The sequence below is a fragment of the Hevea brasiliensis genome, chromosome 5, assembly GCF_030052815.1.
Source record: "Hevea brasiliensis isolate MT/VB/25A 57/8 chromosome 5, ASM3005281v1, whole genome shotgun sequence".
Lineage (NCBI taxonomy): Eukaryota > Viridiplantae > Streptophyta > Magnoliopsida > Malpighiales > Euphorbiaceae > Hevea > Hevea brasiliensis.
This window is the reverse complement of record NC_079497.1, coordinates 3,716,349-3,738,358: the sequence shown is the minus strand read 5'-3', so window position 1 is coordinate 3,738,358 and position 22,010 is coordinate 3,716,349. Positions and strand designations below refer to the sequence as shown.

Genomic DNA, 22,010 nt, shown 5'->3' with positions numbered 1-22,010 from the left:
GTTAAAAGATGTAAAATTATTCTTATCTTTTATCTATAAATTTAAATTTTTAAATTAATAATTTCTTGATACATATATGCATTCGTGCATCAAGTAAATGAAAAATTTTAAAATACAACAATTAGTTTTATATATACAACATTTTTATTATAGTCATTGATCTTAGTTATATATAAATTTTATTATAATTAATAGTCAAAATCTATCCATTGCATATATGATGATTGTATGAGATAATTTTTTCAAGCTAGTATCTTAATGATGAAATGACTAAAACATTTTAAAAAGTATATATATATATATATATATATATATATATATATATATATATATAAATCATTGGTGATAATAATTTTCAAATTTGTCTGACAATGAAATTATAATTACTAAAAAGATGAGGAAGAAAAAAAAAAGAGTTCCATACCAATGCTATATTACTGCAATTAAGCATATTAAGGAAATAAACAAAGAAAGAAACATAGACTAGTTCAATGGCTTCCATCTATAAATTCATTTGTTTCCATGCAAGAATTCTCATCTCCAACACACTTCAAGCACTCTAAGCTATAGCAAGCTAGAGAAAGATTAAAAAAGAAAAAAAAAATGAAAGGAGCTCATTTCCTTGTTGCTTTTCTCCTTCTGGTTTTGTCTTCCTCGTATGTCTTTGCCTATGACCCTAGCCCTCTTCAGGACTTTTGTGTAGCCATCAATGGCAGCAAAGATGGTGGTATGTGCTTCTTTTCTTTTCTTTGCTTTCTTTCTTTTGCATTTTATTTTATTATTATTATTTTTTTAAATAGATTGAAGTGAATTGTCCATGTCGTGATCATGTTGTTTGTTCTTAGTTTTAATATATATAAGCTTGTTTTTTAATGCAGTGTTTGTCAATGGAAACTTCTGCAAGGACCCAATGACTGTAACGGCAGACGATTTCTCATTTTCTGGTCTCAATATTCCTAGAAATACAACAAACCAAAATGGATTCAACATCACTCTCTTAAATGTTGATACAGTACCAGGACTTAACACTCTTGGCATATCCATGGCTCGTATAGACTTTGCAGCAAATGGAGGCGAAACCCCACCCCACACTCACCCTCGGGCAACTGAAATGTTGATAGTCTTGGAGGGCACCCTCTATGCTGGTTTTGTCACATCAAATCAGCCGTATCGCCTCATCACCAAAGTCTTGAATGCAGGAGACGCCTTTGTAATTCCAATTGGTCTCGTTCACTTCCAATTCAATATTGGAAATACTAATGCAGTGGCTGTTGCTGGTTTTAATAGCCAAAATCCAGGAGTCTTGGTAATAGCAAATGCAGTCTTTGGGTCTAATCCACCAATTTATCCAGATGTTCTTGTCAACGGATTCCAACTCGATAGGGATGTGGTAAACTATCTTCAGGAAAAGTTCGGGGACAACAGTCACCAAGAGTCATAGATATTGAACAATCTTGAACCAGTATTGGAATATGATAAATAATAACCAGCGCGATGCTGCGGAATGCTCATGCAATTATATTTAATGCAAATGTAATCATAATCTTTTTAAAATTGAATATATATTTATTGCATATAATATAGGAATTATAGTAAATGCTTATTTATTTGCTGCTTGTAAGCCCCTGTGAAGCACCAGTTGATGCTTGGCTGTCTTCGAGACCTCAAATTCAAGCATCCTACGTAATTAAACCTTTGATTTTTCTCGACAGTGAACTTTGCACAAACAATAGACTATGGCTTAGAGATGAAGTAACAGGTAAAAGTAAATCTTAAGGCATGCATTCGTCTTTGAAAACATGGGTAACTCAGAAAGAAATGTTGGATGCTTGTTTAATTCTTGAGCTTAGGATCACTTGAAATATTTTTTTTTTCTGTATTATACACTTTGATCATGATTAATGTGATTGAACTTTTATCCTTTGAATTATTTATAAAATTTTTAATACTTATTTAAAAATATATATGAATAAAAATCTAATTTAATTCAAATTAAACTTTAAACCTCTACTCGTCTTAATTTAAAGTTAATTAAAATCGAAGACCGAAAAGTCATTCTCTTACCGTTTGATCTCAGAAATAAAATCTTAATCAATAGATTAACAGAGTAAAAATACACCTATTTACTATAAAAGCTGAAATTCCCGTATGAATTTCACAAATAATTAAAAAAAATTAATTTGCTGTAATACAGTGAGGAGGTGCTTCTCCACCTCTCTCTCCTTGTTGATTTTGATTTTTCAGTATGCAATTGTATCTGTTAAGTCACATATCGATTCGATAGACTAAACTCTTGAAAAGCATTTTAATTAATGTCAAAAGCGTACAAGAATCAATTAGGCAGGGAGGCCTTTTTCTTTCTTCATCAATCTTGGCCAAACCAAAATCAGAATTTTTTGGATTCAGATGCATTGATTATTGATTTCCACATGATAGGTAAAATTTCCTTTGTGGAGGGAATTTTTTTTTCTTGTCATTTATGATTTATGAACGATAGAGAAACATATCGTTCTTGAAACAGTAAATGTTTCTTTATAGAGGATATTTTTTTCTTTATTGAAGGAAAATTTTCCCTTGCGTTTAAAAAGAGCAAGTGTTATTTTTCTTTATTTACTTTATCCCAGCTATCTTCATTTTGAATTAAAAAAAATTCAAAAAAAGAAAATTATTATGTAATGTAAACCCTTTATAGTTAGGATTAAAAAAAGAAAACGTTGGCTGCTTGTATTCTATTTTCTTTTGCAATTTTCTTAGAAGTGAAACTAAATGATTAAATTAATTATCAAATGAACAAGACGGAGAATAGTATTGAAAGTATGGAAAAAGTTTTATTTAAATTTAATTTATCATATATAAACACAAGACATAAATATGTAAGTATCATCTCTTTTACATATAAGTTATAGTGGAATGTTGTATATTGAGTTTACAATGGACTAAGCTTACACAAGAAATATCCAAGAATGCATTCTCTTTGATTCAAGAAGTAATTAAGGGCTTGATAAATGTCAAAGAAAGCCTAGTAGCTAGCGAACTAGACATTTGAAATAAATTACAGAGAGAGAATAGAAAGAAACATTACACCTGAGGCGAAGAGTGATTACATTATAAACTAATGAGAGGAATATGCAATCTTGAAACTGCTTAGATTACATTGCCAACATGGATTTCCTTGTGTGCAATTGCCAAGTTGATGTCCACTAAAATTGAATTCCTCATGACTCCCCATCTCAAAACTTTAGACATTATATTTATCGCTAGGCTAAACTTAAGAGTGCAATATATCCTCTTTTTTTTTTTTTTTTTTTTTTGGGATCATCCAAACAATAAACCGGAGAAAATGTTCTCTCTGTAAGTTCCAGGGACTTCTATTAGATCTCGAAATCATAGCTTTTCTAATTTTCTTGGCAAATTATCTGCCATCCCCTCTGCAAACTTCCATTTTTTGTATAAAAAAACTTATTTCTCCACTGTCCCTTCCGAGCCCCTTTTGCTTTTTTGAACATCAAATACATGATTTGAGATCAGGCCATGTATGATTAGGCTTTAATAACATTGATTTTCAGGCTAGCTTAATATGTACTGATATATACAAAACTGTTTTGGTAATTGAGCTTGTTGCAACTTGCAAATACTGATATCTACCATTCATTAATAGCAGTTATGAAGTTCAATAATTGGAACCAACTGTACCAGTCAGGTTTTTTTCCCCTACAAAATTACTTTCCCAACATTTTCCCTTTAGTACATAACAAAGAGCACAGGGATCATAAACATGTTCTAGAGAGAGAAATTGGTTGGCTATATTATTGAAATTCATCCCCACTATTGATAAATTTTTAAAGGATTGCTGTAGTTTTGGATTTTATTGGTCATAAGTCCCGGTTCGGGATTCAAATTATCTAACTTCCTGAATAATTAAATTGAATAGAAAATTAAGTTCTTCTAAAAGTTTCAATCTTAATTCATAAGTTTTCAAATTGTGGCCTAGTGTTGAACCAGTCCAATTAAAAATGAATTTAAGGAAACATGACCATTTCCATCTGGAAAATGCAGAATTAATCTTCGATATTTACTTTTGGAAGAATGATTCGTTGCTGGAATATTAAAAAAAACAGGAAAACTGTTATATCAGGCACACAAATTTAAGGTATACACCATATTGCATAACACATAATATAGAAAATAGAGAAAAAAATAACACAGGATTTAACGTGGTTTGACTGTAAGGTCTATGTTCACGGATAAGACAAAATAAAAAATTCCACTATGATGAAAAAGAAGAAAATACAATCACTCATAAATCTCAAACTGTAACCCTAGTGTATTTCCCGAATATCTCACAACTCTACCGCAAAGGGCAGAATATTATAATATTTATACTAGTCGATATCGGCCTGTGCCCTCCGCTACCACCACAGATCTCAATTTTTATTCTAATCAAGTCACAGTGCAAAATTTTTAGGTTGGGTCACAATTCGATTCCATGAAACACATATCTAAATTTCAAGCCACAAAAATTAACAGTTATTCCCCTTGTCTTGAATTTCCTCCATCATCAACAAAATAACCACAAACACTTTGTTTTGCCATATGCCCTCGCAATTGAGCACTACAAACATTTTATTATTTGCAGGTGCCCAAAGTGCATGGAATTAAAACTTCCTCATGAAGGTGCCGCTTTCTGGTATGTAGTTAATGCCGAAGCATCCAAAGTCTTATGCAATGGGCTTTTATTCAGTTTTCTAAGTTTTCTTTTGCCATCTTTATTTAGGATTCTTGTCCGCTAAGTCTTGCTAGATTACTACTAGTTTTCAGTCAATGGAGCTAGGATTTATCCTAACTAGTGTAAATAGGGTTGCTGGTAGACAAATCAGTATATATCTTTTTCTTTTGTACCAACCACAATCAACCCTATTTCAGCCCTAATTGTTGAGATCTAGTTGCCTATGTCAGTAATTATTGTATAAGTAACAACAAGATTTCTGGTGAGATCCAGCTGACTTTCAGAAGCAGTAAATCACTTGAGATAGTAGATTTCAACTCCAACAATCTCTCCAATTTATTTATACTTTCTATTCTTTTTATTTTGAGTAAAAAAAAAAATGAAGTAACCGATTGCTGTAAAATCAACAGGCTTCTAATATGCCTGAAAATTGACTAATTTGTCATGCAATGCTTTGTAGAGCATATAGTTCAGCTTCTAGGAGACTGTCATCTTATGTTCCCAAGGAGCTAGAGGAGTATATTGCTACTGCATATTCAAGCATTCACATGAAGAAGCCAAGTTAAATGCCCCACATTCCTGCACAACCACTACAACTCTTCTTAGCATCCTTCTATCCAAGCTTTCACCGCTTAGCCATCAAGTCAATTATCATTCAAAATCCCCAAACCAACCAATCAAAAGAGAAAGTTATGCTCAAAAGGAATTCTAGGACAATCAATAGGCAAAGTGTCTCTATATAGAATGATGGAATTAAATGAATGAATAGATAATTTCTCCAATCCCATAGGCAAATTCCCTACTCCTATCTCCACTAATGTGGCAAGTACTATCAAGAGATCAAAGGTCTTTTTAGGGGTGTAATGGGGCCATGGGGTTTAAAATGAGGCTAAGAAGAAAGATGGGTAAAAAGGATTCAAAGTATGAGAATATTTTCAATTTTTGACAACATAATGTACATTTCTTATTTTATTATATATTTTTCTATACGGGGGAGAGAAATACACAATGAGGATTGTCAAGTGCTAGCATAGTTTACAAAACACATAAAAATGGAGGGACATTTGATTCTTTAAACTTGTATTTTGCATTTTCTTTTGATGATTGTCCCTAAAATTTGCCACCCCCAAACTCATTTCTTTTAATACTTTGGGTGGATTTCTTTCATTTCGAATGACAATGGTGAAAAGCACATATACTAGCACTTTTACAAGGTGACAAGCATTTCTTCTCCTTTTTTTTTTTCTTTTTTTTTTTAAATATGTACCTAATGTTATAAATAATTATTCTCATGAAAAGGGTTGGAGTGTTTGGTTCATTGGCTAGGTAGTAATAAGGGTTTCAAGAAAAATTAGGGACAAAAAGGCTCAAAGGGGTTTGCAAGGGTCAATTTTAATTAGGAAAAGGGCCAAAGGTTTAAAATGAGGAGATTTAAATCAAAGAATGCCTAATCATCTCTCTTTTCAAGTACAAGCTGGTATTTCGCCTTGAAAGGTTTAGAAAATTTGTTCTAGGATTGGTGAGACATCATTTGACTACCTTATATCCAATAACTCCCTCTAAACACTTCCATCTCCAAATGACTAGTTGGGTGGCTTTTTGGCTAAGAAGATATAGGCAAGGGATAGACACTTCAAAACCTTGCATCTCTTAGGAAACTTTCAATCCACAAACCCAATTAAAGGTAAGTCAAATCACTCTCATAGGTAGCTTTTCAATACTCAAGGGATTTGGCAAAAGATTTTAATGCATGATGCATGATTCCTAAAAATGAGTAATGCATTAACTAAATGGAGGGAATCTATTTGTGTGCAATAAGTACAATTTCTAAGTGATGTATAATGTGTGTGTAAATGTGTAATGTATATGTATGTATGGATGTATATGTAAAATATTTACAGTATATGTAAATGGAATGGGATGAGATGCTCTTATACTCAAAATGTGAAAACTGAAGCAAAAATCAAAATGCACACCCCCAAACTCAAAATTAGACATTGTCCTCAATGTCTCAAGCAATGTATTATCAAAACTCAAAGCAAATAGTAATTACCAGGAATTGTGAAATGTTAAGAGCAAAAAGAAAAGGTTACCTAGTATAGAGCAGATGAGAATTCAAGAGATAATGGGAATGCATAAGTAGCTGCACAGGTTATGCAGAATAAAGTGTTGTCCAGAACAGGTGCATAAGTAGGGTGCATAAGCCGTGCGGTTCTGCATAAGTAGCAATAAGGGCTGCACAGGCTATGCAGGACATTTGCATAAGAGGATTCACAGCCTGTGCAGTTCTGCATAAGTGGCATAAAGGACTGCACAGGCTATGCAAAATAATTGCATAAGGGAATTCACAGCCTGTGCAGTATATTCAAAAGCTGCTGCATGATGATTAGCAAGGAAAAATGTGCAACCACAATATACAAAACAGAATATATGGACAATTATGCACAAAAGGGCAGTAAAGGCAGTGAAAATCAATGGAAAACTAATATAATGGCCATCCAATAGAACTTTAAGAAACAAACTAATTCAAAACAAACTAACAAAATTCAAAACAAACTATAATTGTTTGAACATATGTACAAAGAAAAAGTCCGACAAATTTGAACAAAAGTAAAACAAAAACTAGTCTAGTTCTATTGTTTTGCCCTTGTCCATAGATGTTGCTAAGGGGCTGGTTGCATCTGGCTGCTGTCGAAATGATGGTGCTGGAGGAGGTGATGGAGGTGGAGGTGGCATTCCCAGAAAAATCATGAGTTTCTTCATCATCTCCTTCAATTCTTTCTGCTTATCCCTGGTTTCCATGACAAGGTCAAATAGGTGATCATGACGATCCTTGAGGGTATCAAGACCAGTGTCAAGCTTCCTATCCACAAAGTATATATCATCACTAAGCCTTTCAAGATAGGTGAATAAGGCTTTAGTGTTGAATGCAGGAGGAGCTGTGGATGAGGAGGGTTCAGCTGTAGGAGGTGTGGACCGAGCGTGTCGCTGGGTCTCTGTGCATTGAGGGGTGGGGTAGGTTCGAGAGAGTCTTTGTGGGACCGATGGGACAGGTTGGGCTTCGGTTGTGCAAAGGTCTGGGTTCATGCTGGTTGTGCAATGTCAGAATGTGGCAAACTGAACCCTATTTTGGATAGGTGTGCAGCATCAAAATATAAGGTGTCCACAAGTGCTGGTATTGGGTGCTCTTCAGGATTAAAACCAAAATGCTTGGCTATAACAGTTATGAGCCCACCCAAGACAATGTCACCTATGGATTTTGTGGCAATATGCAACACATGCTCACAAAAGAAATAACCAGGAGAAACCTTGACCTTGTAAAAAGCACACCATAACATGAATAATTCAGATTTCCTCACAACACCAGAACTAGTCCCTCTGCCCAAAATAGTGCTAGCAATCAGCCTATGAATAAACCTAAGTGCAGGGTCAAGTATTTGAGAGGTTTTTGATCTGCCAGCAGAAAAAGTCTGAGGTTGGTTTGTGATAATTCTCCAAAATTGAGCAGCATTCCAAATACCCTTGTTTGCTACCTCTACCCCTGTATATGGCACTCTAAATAGCCCATCAATTGCAAAACCAAGAATGCTATGAAATTGATCTAATGATAACTCTCTATTTTGCCCCAAACATCTAAATTTCATAGTTGGCTTAAAATCTACATCATGCAATTTCAGGGTGGCAAAGAATGAGGAAATAAATTCCAAAACTAAAGCTGGGTAAACAATTTCTTGCTTGTGCACAAATTCATCCAACCCATACCATCAAGATAGGCAACTACATTGTCAAATAAACCAAGTGACTGGAGAGAGTCCACAGAAATATACCTAGTGGGTTGCACCTTCCTTTCCTTAAGTCTTTTAAATGTTGCTTTGTGAGTTGCATCAGGAAGGGACCAAGGTAGTTTTGAGACCTGTGAGGTTGCTGACAATTGCTTTTTGCTGGAAGAGGGTGTGGAGGTTGAAGTTTTTGGCTTTTTGGGTGGAGGCTCTGACCTTGGGGTGGTGGGTGGTTCTTTGCGTTTTGAGAGAGGAGGTGCAGAGGCCATGGGTCGGGTGGATTTCGACCTGATTTATCGTTTATACATGGCTGTGGAGGGTGGTGGGGGTGTCTCTTGTGGAGGGGAATTAGGGTTAGGAGGTCGCATTGACAATGGCGAGACCTCGAGAGGAGAAGCTGGAGGGGAATGAGGAGGCGACTCCATAGTTCCCGATGGTGAAGATGGAGAAGGTGAGGAAGAAAAGAAAAATGCAAGAAGAGATTAGGGTTAAGGCGGCGGAAATAAGCGTGGAGAAGAAGGGAAAGAGGTAATGCCGGAATAAATGGGAGTGAACGGACGGTAGTGAACAGAAAAATCGGGAGGTGGGAAAAATGGGAGTCGAAGAAAATTTTTGGATTTGGATGTGTAAGACTGCATAAGGCGATTAATGGGTGTGCATAACTTATACACCCTGCTTATGCATGTTTTGACTTGTTTTGAACTTCAGAGAAATAGCTCATGCAAAAGTGCATAAGTTATGCACTGTCCTTATGCACTGTTCGGCAAGTTTTGACTTTCAGGGAGAGTGGTCATGCAGTTGTGCATAAGCTATGCACTCTGCTTATGCGCTTTTCGGTGGGTTTTGGGATTCAGAGTTTTCGGTTATGCAGTAGTGCATAAGTTATGCACTCTCCTTATGCACCTCTCGGCAAGTTTTAGGATTTTTGGTTGGTGGTCGTGCAGTTGTGCATAAGCTATGCACCCTCCTTATGCAGGTCTCGGCAGATTTTGGTGTTTGGAAAATGTAGTCATGCAGTTGTGCATAAGCTATGCACTCTGCTTATGCACCTCTCGGTGGGTTTTGGATTTCAGAGTTTCTGGTTATGCAGAAGTGCAAAAGTCATGCACCCTCCTTATGCAGACTTCGGCAGAGAGAGAAAATGCAGGATTTGAAGTCATGCAAATATGCATAAGTTATGCACCTTGCTTATGCACCATCCGGCAAGTTTGAAATTTGACAAAATGTGGCTATGCAGAATTGCATAAGCTATGCACTATCTTATGCAGTTTGCAACAGAGATGAAAATGGCAAGAATTGTGGTTATGCAGGATTGCATAAGCTATGCAGTTGCTTATGCACAATTCAACAAGATTGAGATTGCAATGGAAAATGATTTGCAAGTGTGAAAAATACCCTAGAATGAAGAAATATAATTCTATTAAGCATAAATCATGAGAAATTATCACCAAAAACACATCAATATATACAAAATCCAACAAAATTATATCACACATGCTTGTAAAAGTGAATCCTGCATAAAAGGCATTTGTTACCCATGCCATTTTGACTCAAATTCTGCAAATCAACATCTAGCACATTAAAACTCAATAAAATCTGCATAAAGTTGCATCCATCTACAAATGATGAAATGAACTCTCCAAGTTTTGCCAAGAAAATGCAATATATCCACTTTGAATCCCACAATCCAAATAAGTTCAAAAATGCAAAAATGACTCACTTACCACCATATTAACCTTATAAGCACAAATATTAAAAAGTTACACACCCAACCTCACCAAGAACATAAGTAATCTGCTGCAGACCCTTCTTTGCTGCAGAATTCCTTCTTCCTCTCTGCATAAACTAGATAGCAGCCCCTGCACAGGTTATGCAGCAAAAACCAATCAGTTTTTGGGAGAGTTTGAAGGACAAAATTTTCAAGTTAAGAATTACTCCCCAGCAGTTCACCAACCTTCCTCCATTGAAATACATCTACAAAGGACAAGATTTAACAATGTCAAAAATGGAATTTGGGGAGATTTAAGATAAAAAAAAAAAAAAAAAAAAAAAAAAAAAAAAACAAAAGCAATGAAAGTAAAAGGAAATCAGCAAAAGCAAAATAAAAGGACTTGGGATGCCTCCCAAGAGGGCTAATTTATAGTCATTAGCTGGACTTTTCATGCATTTCAGTGAAAGATGTGAGGGATTGGAGAGCTTATAACAGCTTGCTCCCTTTATTGGGTCTCCAGTTATGTAATGTTTCAATCTAAGCCCATTGACCTTAAAATTCCCAGATTTTTCACTCCAAATTTCAATTGCTCCATAAGGGAAAACCTTAGAAACTCTATATGGACCAGTCCACCTTGATTTGAGTTTTCCAGGGAACAATTTCAATCTTGAGTTGAACAATAAAACTGAATCACCCTCTTTGAATTCCTTTTTCCTAAGATGCTTATCATGCCAAACTTTGGTTCTTTCTTTATATATACGGGCACTTTCATAAGCATCCATCCTCAGTTCTTCAAGCTCATTAAGTTGCAATAGTCTCTTTTCATCAGCTTGCTTAAGATCAAAATTCAAGGTCTGAATGGCCCAATATGCTCTATGTTCTAGCTCCACAGGTAAATGACAAAACTTACCATACACCAACCTAAAGGGAGTAGTTCCTATAGGGGTTTTGTAAGCAGTCCTATATGCCCATAAAGCATCATCTAGTTTGATAGACCAATCTTTCCGAGAATTGTTCACTGTTTTCTCCAAGATATGTTTGAGCTCTCTGTTAGAAACTTTAACTTGTCCTGAAGTTTGAGGGTGGTATGGGGTAGCTATCTTGTGCACTACACCATACTTCCTCATTAAGCTCTCAAATTGTTTATTACAAAAATGTGAACCACCATCACTAATTATAGCCCTAGGAGCTCCGAATCTGCTCAAGACAAATTTTTTTAAGAATTTCACTACCACTCTAGCATCATTAGTTGGAGTTGCAATAGCTTCCACCCACTTTGACACATAGTCAACTCTAACTAGAATGTATTTATTACCAAATGAAGGAGGAAATGACCCCATAAAATCTATTCCCCAGACATCAAATAATTCTACTTCAAGAATACCATTTAGGGGCATTTGATCTCTTTTTGACAAATTTCCACTCCTTTAACATTTATCACATTCTAACACAAATTTCCTCACATCCTTAAAAAGATTTGGCCAAAAGAAACCAGCTTGCAAAATTTTACTAGCCGTTTTAGAGATTCCAAAATGTCCTCCATAATCAGAAGCATGGCAATGATGCATAATACTCTGTGTCTCCTCATCAGGAATACATCTCCTTATTAAACCATCACAGCATCTCCTAAAGAGTAAAGGATCATCCCATCTATAAAATTTTACCTCATGCAAAAACTTTTTCTTTTGTTGCCATATCATTCCTAGAGGTAGAACTCCACAAGATAGATAATTTACAAAGTCTGCATACCAAGGTAATTTAGCAACAAGAGAGAAAAGTTGTTTATCTAAGAAAAACTCATCAATAGGGATATCATCCATTTCTTCATCATCAAATTTCAGCCTACTAAGATTATCAGCAACTACATTTTCAGCTCCCTTCTTATCTCTAATCTCCAAATCAAACTCTTGTAGCATCAGAATCCACCTAATGAGCCTAGGTTTAGCCTCCTTTTTACGGAGTAAATACCTGATGGCTGCATGATCTGAAATTATAACCACCTTTGAGTCAATAATGTAAGGTCTGAACTTTTCCAATGCAAAGACAATTGCTAAAAATTCTTTTTCAGTTGTTGCATAATTTGTTTGAGCCTCATCCAGTGTTCTACTAGCATAGTAAATAGCATAAGCCTTTTTGTCCTTTCTTTGACCAAGAACAGCTCCAATTGCATAGTTGCTAGCATCACACATAATTTCAAAAGGTAGGCTCCAATCAGGTAGTTGCATGATTGGTGCAGTGATAAGAGCTTGCTTCAACCTGCAAAAGGCATCCAAACACTCTTGGTCAAATACAAATGGTGTGTCATGACTTAACAAATTAGACAAAGGTTTGGCTATTTTAGAAAAATCCTTGATAAAGCGTCTGTAGAACCCGGCATGTCATAGAAAACTTCGAATTCCCTTGACATTGGTAGGAGGAGCCATCTTCTCTATCACTTCAACCTTGGCTTTATCAACCTCTATTCCTCTGTTAGACACCAGATGTCCAAGCACTATCCCTTCCTGAACCATGAAATGACACTTTTCCCAGTTTAACACAAGGTCAGTATCTGCACATCGCTGCAAAACTTTAGAAAGGTTAGCCAAGCATGTGTCAAATGAAGATCCATAAACAGAAAAATCATCCATAAAAACCTCCATTATGTCTTCAATCAAATCTGAGAAGATTGCCATCATGCACCTTTGAAAAGTGGCTGGTGCATTACACAACCCAAATGGCATCCTCCTATAAGCAAAGGTTCCATATGGACAAGTAAAAGTGGTTTTCTCTTGATCATTTGGATGGATAGGGATTTGAAAAAAACCTGAATACCCATCTAAATAGCAAAAATAAGAATGCCTAGCCAATCTTTCTAACATTTGATCAATGAAGGGAAGTGGAAAATGATCTTTTCTAGTGGCAATATTTAATTTTCTATAATCTATGCACATTCGCCAACTAGTCACTGTTCTGGTGGGAATTAATTCATTATTTTCATTTTTAACCACTGTTATTCCACCCTTTTTTGGGACAACATGTATTGGGCTCACCCAAGTACTGTCTGAGATAGGGTATATGATCCCTACATCAAGCAACTTCAAAATTTCCTTTTTAACAACTTCTTTCATATTTGGGTTCAACCTCCTCTGATGTTCAATAGATGGCTTACAATTTTCTTCCAAAATAATTCTATGTATGCAAAAGTGTGGGCTTATTCCCTTAATGTCATCTATAGTATATCCTAAAACTTTCCTAAATTGCCTCAACACTCTTAACAACTTATCAGCCTCTAAGGTACTTAAATTTGCATTTACAATTACTGGATAAGTGTTATTAGTGCCAAGAAATTCATACCTGAGCTGAGAAGGAAGTTGCTTAAGTTCTACCTTAGGTGCATCTTCTTCCTTGAATGATGGTTGCTTAGATTCGACTTTTTCCTTTTGTGTGAGTTGAAAAACTGGAGCAGAAATGAATGGTGGACTTCCCTCTAAATGTTGAGCATATGCAGCCACATGAGGGTTGTCATAGTCTATGCCTCCTCCATGAACCAAACAATTTTCAAGTGGATCTTCTGGATATTTCTTTCTGAAGTGTTCTTCAACCAGCTCATCAATGATATCAACTCTCAAGCAAGTATCAGCTTCAGAATGATGCTTCTTCATAGTGTTATTAATATTGAAAACCAATTGATCTTCACCAACTCTAAGAGTCAATTTTTCTCCCTTAACATCAATCAATGCTCCTGCTGTAGCTAGAAAGGGTCTTCCCAAGATAATTGGAATATTAGAATCCCCCTCCATGTCCAAGATGAAAAAGTCAACAGGTATATAGAACTTCCCAACCTTTAGAGGCACATTCTCCAAAATCCCTTCAGGATACTTAATTGATCTGTCAGCTAACTGAAGAGAAATGTGGGTTGGTTTAAGATCTCCCATATTGAGCTTCTCATAAATGGAAAGGGGCATGAGGCTAACACTAGTCCCTAAATCACATAAAGCTTTTGTAGAACATGATTCCCCAATGTGGCATGGAATTGAAAAACTCCATGGATCCTTGAGCTTTGGAGGAAGTTTCCTTTGGAGGATAGCACTATATTCTTCTATCAAAGCTACAGTTTCATGGTCTTCAATTCTCCTCTTGTTTGAGAGAATTTCTTTTAAGAATTTTGCATAAGAGGGCATTTGTGAAAGAGCATCAATAAAAGGCACATTTATGTATAGCTTCTTCAAAACCTCTAAAAACTTTCCAAATTGCTTATCAAGCTTGGCTTTTTGAAATCTTTGTGGAAAGGGAAGTTGTGGCTTGTAGGGCTCTGGAGGTATATACTTCTCTTCCTTCTCTTCAATTTTCTCTTTACATTTTTCTGCACTCTCTTGTTTTTCACTCTCTTGTTTTTCATTCTCATCAATTTCTTTCTCATTTTCTCTCTTCTCACTATTTTCACTTTTCTCATTTTTTTCACTCCTCATTATTTACAACTTTCTCACTTCTTAAAGTAATAGCTTGACACTGCTCTCTTGGGTTTTCTGGTTGACTTGGAAGCTTTCCAAAAGACTTGGTACTTGAGGAAGATGCTTGTTGTGCAATCTGATTTTCCAGCATTCTGTTATGTGTTTGCATCTGTTCTAGCCTTGCTTTCATCTCTTTCATCTCCTCATCATGCTTAGTTTGGTTAGCAAGAATCTGTTGTAATAAAGCTTCAGTGTTGGAACTTTGTTCTTGCTGTTTTGGTGGAGGATTCATATTTTTCTGCTGAAAATTAGGCAATGGTTGCCTATTTTGCTGAAATGGAATTCCTTGTTGCTGTTGTGGTTGAAAATTCTAGTTTGGAACTTGACTTTGCTGATTTCCCCATGAAAAGTTGGGATGATTCCTCCAAGTTGGATTATAAGTTTGAGAATAAGGATTCCCCATTTGTTTGTTTCCATAATTACCAACATATGCTGCTTGCTCTCCATAGTCTACTCCACAGCTGGTAGTTCCTTCTGCATAAGCCACTTGTTGTGAACTTCCAGATGATGATGATGAACTAACCAACATACTCAAATCTTCCATCTTCTTAGCCAAGACATTTGTAAGTGCATCAAACTTTGCATTAATCATGTTGAACGGATCAAGATCGTACATTCCAGCAGCTTGCCTCCTTTGAGTTGGAGCTGGTCCTCTTGGACTACTCCAAAGATGAGTGTTCTTTGCAATTTTCTCCAATAGCTCATAAGCTTCATCTTCATGCTTCATAATAAATTCTCCTCCTGTTTGTGCATCAATAATCCCTCTAATTGCAGGAGTGACATTTGTGTAACAATTCTGGTTTATCATCCATTTTGGAATGGCATGATGTGGGCATTATCTCTCTAATTCCTTCCATCTCATCCATGACTCATATAGAGTTTCATCCTCTCTTGTTCTGAAAGCTGTCATTTGATTCCTTAACTCTTGAGTTTTTCCAGGTGGAAAATATTGTGCAAAAAATGCATCAGTGAGCTGCTCCCAATTTGTAATGGAGTTGTGAGGTAAAGAATCAAGCCAATCCAATGCTCTATCTTTCAAAGAGAATGGGAATAGCTTCAATCTTGCTGCATCATCAGACACTCCAGATTGTTTTTGCATGTCGCAGATCATAGCAAACTTCTTCAGATGTGTGTGTGGATTTTCATAAGGATGTCCTCCAAATTGAGAATTCTGAATCATTTGAAGAACTCCAAAATCCATCTTGTAACTATTTGCATCAATTCTTGGTCTTGCTATGCTTTCTCTCAAGTCATCAAAACGAGGAAAAGCATGATCCATCATACTTCCCCTAGGTACATTAGCACTAACAACTTCTTCTCCTTGGGCTACATTTTCATTGTTTCGATCATTTCCAGCATTAACACCAATTCTCATTCTTTCATCAGCCATGACTTCTTCTAATTCAGTTTCTCTCAGAGCTTCTTTTCTTTTTCTGGTTTCTTTCTTGTTGGCTTTACAAAATTTCTCAATTTCAGGATTGAACAATAAGGATGTGTCACTTGTGCTTCTAGCTCTTCTCATAAAAGATTAAAAGTACCTGAAAAAGAATAAACAAACACAAAATGAAAAGATAACAAAAATAAAACTATAAATAACTAAAATAATCAAGAACTCAATCTTAAACAAACAACTCCCCGGCAACGGCGCCAAAAACTTGATGTGGCCCAACCGCAAGTGCACGGGTCGTACAAGTAGTTTAGAAAAAGATATCGTTCCCACGAGGAGTTATGTTAATGATTGAATTTTTTATATAAAAAGTTGCCTAATTTAAACTCTTTTTGAAATTAAAGTAATAAATTGATGGGTATTTGAGTATGAAATCTATATGTGCAAAATTAATAATCTATCCAACAATGTATTAATTAAACTAAAATTGCATCAATTTGAAATAAGCAAGTTGAAATATGGCAAAATTAAAATGGCAAGCAATTAAATTCAATTAGAAATTAACAATGATAAAAAGGCGATTCCGGAGTTCGGGATTTCATATTCGAGCTATTTTGGGATTTTAAATTGGTTATCCAATCTTATGGAACTTATGGGTTTTAAGGAGATTAATTCTTAAATCCTTTGAATACCCTTTCGAGTGAGACAAAGAGTGCCTTAATCAATCTAATCCTACTTTCGTGGAGTTAGAGTTAATTAAGACCCATTACGTTCTTTAATTAATCTGTGAATCCTCTTAATCCTTAGCCTATTTCTAGGTCTAAGTTAATTAAGTCCAATTTCTTGATTATCTATCACAAGGCCTTCTCCTTTCGGTGCCTCAACCATGGATTAAGAACATCACTTAATGGGATCCTACACTAAGCATGTCATTAAGCACACAAGAAATGAATAAAACTCATTAAGACCACAAAATATGGATTACCTAATCAAAATCCACATAATATCTCAAATATTACAACCCTTACTCCAGAATCTAATTAAACTACTCACTACTCATAATGCTTACAAGAAATTCTGAGTTTATAAGGAAATAAAGATTTAATCTAAGCGAAGAAACAAGAAACTAAACACTAGAAGTGTAGGAAAAATGTAAGGTAAGAAAGAAATCTGCAAATCTTAGTTGAAAATAGTGTGGAAGGTGAAAATGACTCTTTAGCTGCTGCCTACACCTCTTCCTTTTTCTACTCTCCTCCTTCTTCTCCCTTTCTAAAATGGGAAATGGGACTATTTATAGCATTTTCTCACATGGAGCCCTAAAATGGTGTGTTTGAGGAGGGATTTTCTGAGGGAATCTTCTGCCAGCTCATTAATGAACTCTTTATGGGACTGCATAAGTGGACTGCATAAGTCATGCAGTCCCTTATGCGCTACTGGTCAAGCTGGTTCACTTATGCGAAACTGCATGACTTGGTGCATAGGTTATGCACAATTCCGTGAAAGTGTATAAGGGAGGCGTGAATGTGCATAAGCTATGCAGTCTCCTTATGCACATTTCGGCAGGTATTGGAACAGTGATTTTTCTCCTTATGCGGATCTGCATAGCTTATACGGCAAGTTATGCGCAATTTTGTCAATGCATATTTCCACTTGAAAACTTGTTTTTGACATCTTTGGCTGTGAAAGTCACTCCTCAATAGCAAAATTTCTTTTCAGTCCTTCACAAACACCATTTTTCCTACAAAACAAAGTAAAAATTACAAATTAATCCAAAATTGACAATTATGAAAAACTAACTAAATAACTAATGAAATTAGCTAAAAATAACTAATAATAAAATAAAATGGCTATGAAATTAGACCTAAATGACTATGCAAAATATATGCATCAATGCCTCCCTTCTTTTTTGCATGATTCATTATCTTTTGATTTTAATAATGTGAGCTGAGCTCCTTGGTTTTTCAAAAAAAAAAAATTAGCTTGATTATATCTTCAAGACAAATTACAATAATCTCTGGGAGCTTGGCATCAAAATTTAGAATGATATCATATCAGAGTTACTGATGCATGCATTTTAGATCATCATTTAGGTGTAATTTTTGCACATAATTTACCCTTGTTCATAGCCATTATTATAGATATTAGTATATATTTAGCCAATTTTGTAATTTTCACTTTTCTTAGTTTAATTTTTGGAATTTATTTGTTTTGTAAGGTAAATTTGGAGAAATTTGATGTATTTTGATCAGAGTAGCCATTTGGAGGAGATTAAAGTCGAATTGCGAAAAATTTTGAAGTTGAGTAAAAAAATGGCCGAGAGCGACACAACCTGCAGCACAACCGAATTAGCTTATGTCGCAGGTTGTGTCGATCGTCAGATATTCACGCCGAGAGCTACACAACCCGCGACACAACCAACGACACAACTAACTCGGCTTATGTCATTTTTATTGGAAATGGTTGACGTGGCATTTCCATTACTCCAGCTTTTTACCTCACTTTCTCTGGAACCTTCCCCCTTTTACCCATTCTAGGGCAGTCCCCTCACCTATATAAAGTCTCATTTTATCATTTTCTTTCAATAGAGAGTAAGGGAGGCATTTTTGGCAAGATTAGAAAGAGAGAAGGAGGGAGCACGTTCTGCATTTTTCCAGCAGCAGCAAGGATCACGTTTCTGCACTTTTCTGCAGCAGATCCTTCTGTAATTTTCTGGGTTTTTCTACCCTTTAGCTTACATTTCCATTATTTCTTCATTTATACATTTAGGTTTGTCTTAAAACTATGAATAGTGAGTAGTTGATTGAGATTCTAGAGATGGGTTTGTAAATATTGATTTGTATTGTGGTTTTGAACTGATTTAGCCATTTAAATGGGATTTGTTACATTTTGATTTATTGCTTGTGAGCTTGTTGCCTTGCTTGATGAATGGGCCCTCATTAAGTTAAGTTTTAATCCTTAATAGATGGACTGAAAAGTGAATATTAGGGATAGATAATCTTGCAATAAACTTGGTTTTCTTGGTGTTAGAGATAAGCTAAGAAAATTAAGGGGACTTTCCAAAATCAATTAGAGCATTAATTGGGTTTTTGTTAGGTTTGAAATACCGTGAAAACAGGGTTTGATTTAATGAAAACCAACTTTGAGATGCTTGAAAAAGGTTTCAAAAATTTAAGAATTGATTTCCCTCAAAATTGCAATTCTCATGTGTTTGGCTAAATTAGGGATAAACCACATGCAAACAATATTGAAAAATCCAATCTCTAGAATCACTTTATTTTTTATTGAATTTAGATTTAATTCCTCTCAAATTTCATAAATAGAAATTTCAAATTAATTTTTGGTAATCTAGTTTAATTAATTTTAGTTAATTGTTTGATTTAGTTTTAATTCCTCAAATACCAATTTTAATTCCAAATTTCATCTTACATCTTTAATTTTTGTCATTCTAATTAGCTTATACTTTTATTTCCAATTTAAGCACAATTCCCTGTGGGATCGATATCATTTTTTTAAAACTATACTACTGTGACCCGTGCACTTGCGGACATACCGTATCAAGTTTTTGGCGCCGTTGCCGGGGAATTGTTTGTTTTGAAGTTGGATTTTAATTGTTTTAAGCTAATTAGAATTTTTATTTTCTTTTATTTTCACTATTGTTCCTTGTGTTTTTCAGGTACTTTTCTTGTTTATGAGACGATCGAAAAGCACAAGTGATACTGAATTGTTGTTCAATCTAGAAATTGAAAAATTCTGCCGAGCCAACAAAAAGGAATACAAAAGAAGAAAAGAAGCAGAAAAAGAAGAACAACAAAGATTTGAGCAAGAGGTGACCATTGAAAATATGGAGAATCAAAATAGAGCTATTGGTGGAAACAATGGAGGAAATGAGCAAAATAGGCAAAATGAAGTGGTTAATCAAAATGATCCTCAAAGAAGATCCATGTTGGATTATGCTTTTCCTAGATGTGCTGATGTGAGAGATAACAGACCTATTATTGGAGCTAATCAATTTGAGTTAAAGACTGGTCTCATTCAAATGGTTCAGAATTCACAATTTGGAGGTAGTCCACTTGAAAATCCTCATTCTCATTTGAAGAAATTTTTGATGATATGTGGTACACAAAGACAACCTGGAGTTTCAGATGAAGTTATTCGGCTCACCTTATTTCCATTTTCTCTTCGGGATTCAGCATTGGAGTGGTATGACTCACTTCCACAAGCTATTATAGCTACTTGGGAGCAACTATCTCAAGCTTTTCTATCTCAATTTTTCCCACCTGGGAAGACCACTCATTTGAGGAATTTGATGGTAGCTTTTAAACCAAGAGATGATGAAACTTTGTATGAATCTTGGATGAGATTTAAGGAGCTTGAAAGGCAATGTCCTCATCATGAAATACCCAAATGGATGATTGTTCAGAATTTCTACACCAGAGTTACTCCAGCCATAAGAAACACAATTGATTCACAAGCAGGAGGAGATTTCATGAGAATGACAAGTGAAGAATGCTATGATTTATTAGAGAAGATTGCTCATAATACCCATTTATGGGGAAATCCTAGAGCACTTGAGCCAAAGAAGGCTGGGATTTATGAACTTGACTCAGTTAGCTACATGAATGCAAGATTTGATCAGTTGACTCAGCTTCTTAGTGATTTTTGCACAAAGGCAACAACCTCAACTCCTACAACTGTGCAACAAGCTGCCTACACAGATGGAACCCAAAGTTGTGGAGTTGATTACTCTTCTTATGGTGATGATTATTTGCAAGAACAAGCTGCTTATGCAGGAGGTTATCAACAGAAACCTATGGGAAATGCTTACTCTAATGTGAACAACTCAACATGGAGGCCACAAGCAACTTTTGCTCAACAAGGTCAAAGCTCAAATTATGCTCATAACCAGCAGTATGTGCAGCAGAATAGGCCTCAATTTCAGCCTCAATTTCAGCCCACAAGGCAGCCACAACCTGAATATCAAGCAAGAGCACAACAATCCCTTCCACCTCATGAACCGAAACCAACCTTGGAAAGCATGATGGAGAAATTTTTTGCTGAACAAAGCAAGATGAATAGCAAATTGGAGGAAGAAATGCAACACATGAGACAAACATGTTGGAGACTCAATTGGCTCAACAAGCAAGCTCATCGGCAAGCAAATCCTATGGCAAACTACCTAGCCAACCACAAAACCCTCATGAACAATGTAAAGTTGTGACCTTGAGAAGTAAGAAAGTTGGTCAAGAGAGTGAAAATAAGAGAGAAGAAAAAGAGAGCACAAAAGAAGAAAATTCAGTTGAGAGCAAGAAAAATGAAAAAGAAGAAGAAAGCAAAAGTGAGCAAGATGAGGGAGAGAAACCATACATCCCGCCCGAACCTTACAAGCCCACCCTTCCCTACCCTCAAAGATTCATCAAGCATAAGCTAGACAAACAATTTGGCAAATTCCTTGAAGTACTAAAGAAGTTGTATATCAATGTGCCATTCACTGAGGCACTATCCCAAATGCCAAGTTATGCCAAGTTTTTGAAGGAGATTCTTTCCAACAAGAGAAGGCTAGAAGATTATGACACCATCAACTTGGGAGAGCAATGTAGTGCTATAATTCAGAAGAAGTTACCTCCCAAACTCAAAGATCCGGGTGTGTTTTCCATTCCTTGTCATATTGGTGATAATTGTGTGGCAAATGCCTTATGTGACCTTGGAGCTAGTGTCAGCCTAATGCCTCTTTCAATATATGAGAAGTTGAATATGGGAGATTTGAAGCCCACAAACATGTATCTTTCATTGGCTGACCGTTCAATTAAGTATCCAGAAGGCATTCTTGAAAATGTGCCTATCAAGGTTGGGAAATTCTACATTCCGGTGGACTTTGTCATTTTAGATATGGAAGAAGACACAAAAGTTCCTATCTTAT

The 22,010-nt window shown here is 35.6% G+C and overlaps 1 protein-coding gene and 2 non-coding genes across 3 annotated transcripts; 2 read left to right on the top strand and 1 right to left on the bottom strand.

Annotated features, from left to right (window-relative positions):
- Positions 1–550: 550 nt before the first annotated feature.
- Positions 551–1,580, top strand: LOC110648711 (germin-like protein subfamily 1 member 20). Its single transcript, XM_021803034.2, has 2 exons — positions 551–727; positions 879–1,580. The coding sequence occupies exons 1-2, from the start codon at positions 604–606 to the stop codon at positions 1,439–1,441; spliced, it is 687 nt and encodes a 228-aa protein (XP_021658726.2). The 5' UTR covers positions 551–603; the 3' UTR covers positions 1,442–1,580.
- Positions 1,581–15,524: 13,944 nt separating this feature from the next.
- Positions 15,525–15,632, top strand: LOC131180490 (small nucleolar RNA R71). Its single transcript, XR_009149257.1, has one exon. It is a non-coding gene; the product is annotated as a small nucleolar RNA R71 (small nucleolar RNA).
- Positions 15,633–20,384: 4,752 nt separating this feature from the next.
- On the bottom strand, positions 20,385–20,491 carry LOC131180408 (small nucleolar RNA R71). Its single transcript, XR_009149183.1, has one exon. It is a non-coding gene; the product is annotated as a small nucleolar RNA R71 (small nucleolar RNA).
- Positions 20,492–22,010: the final 1,519 nt, after the last annotated feature.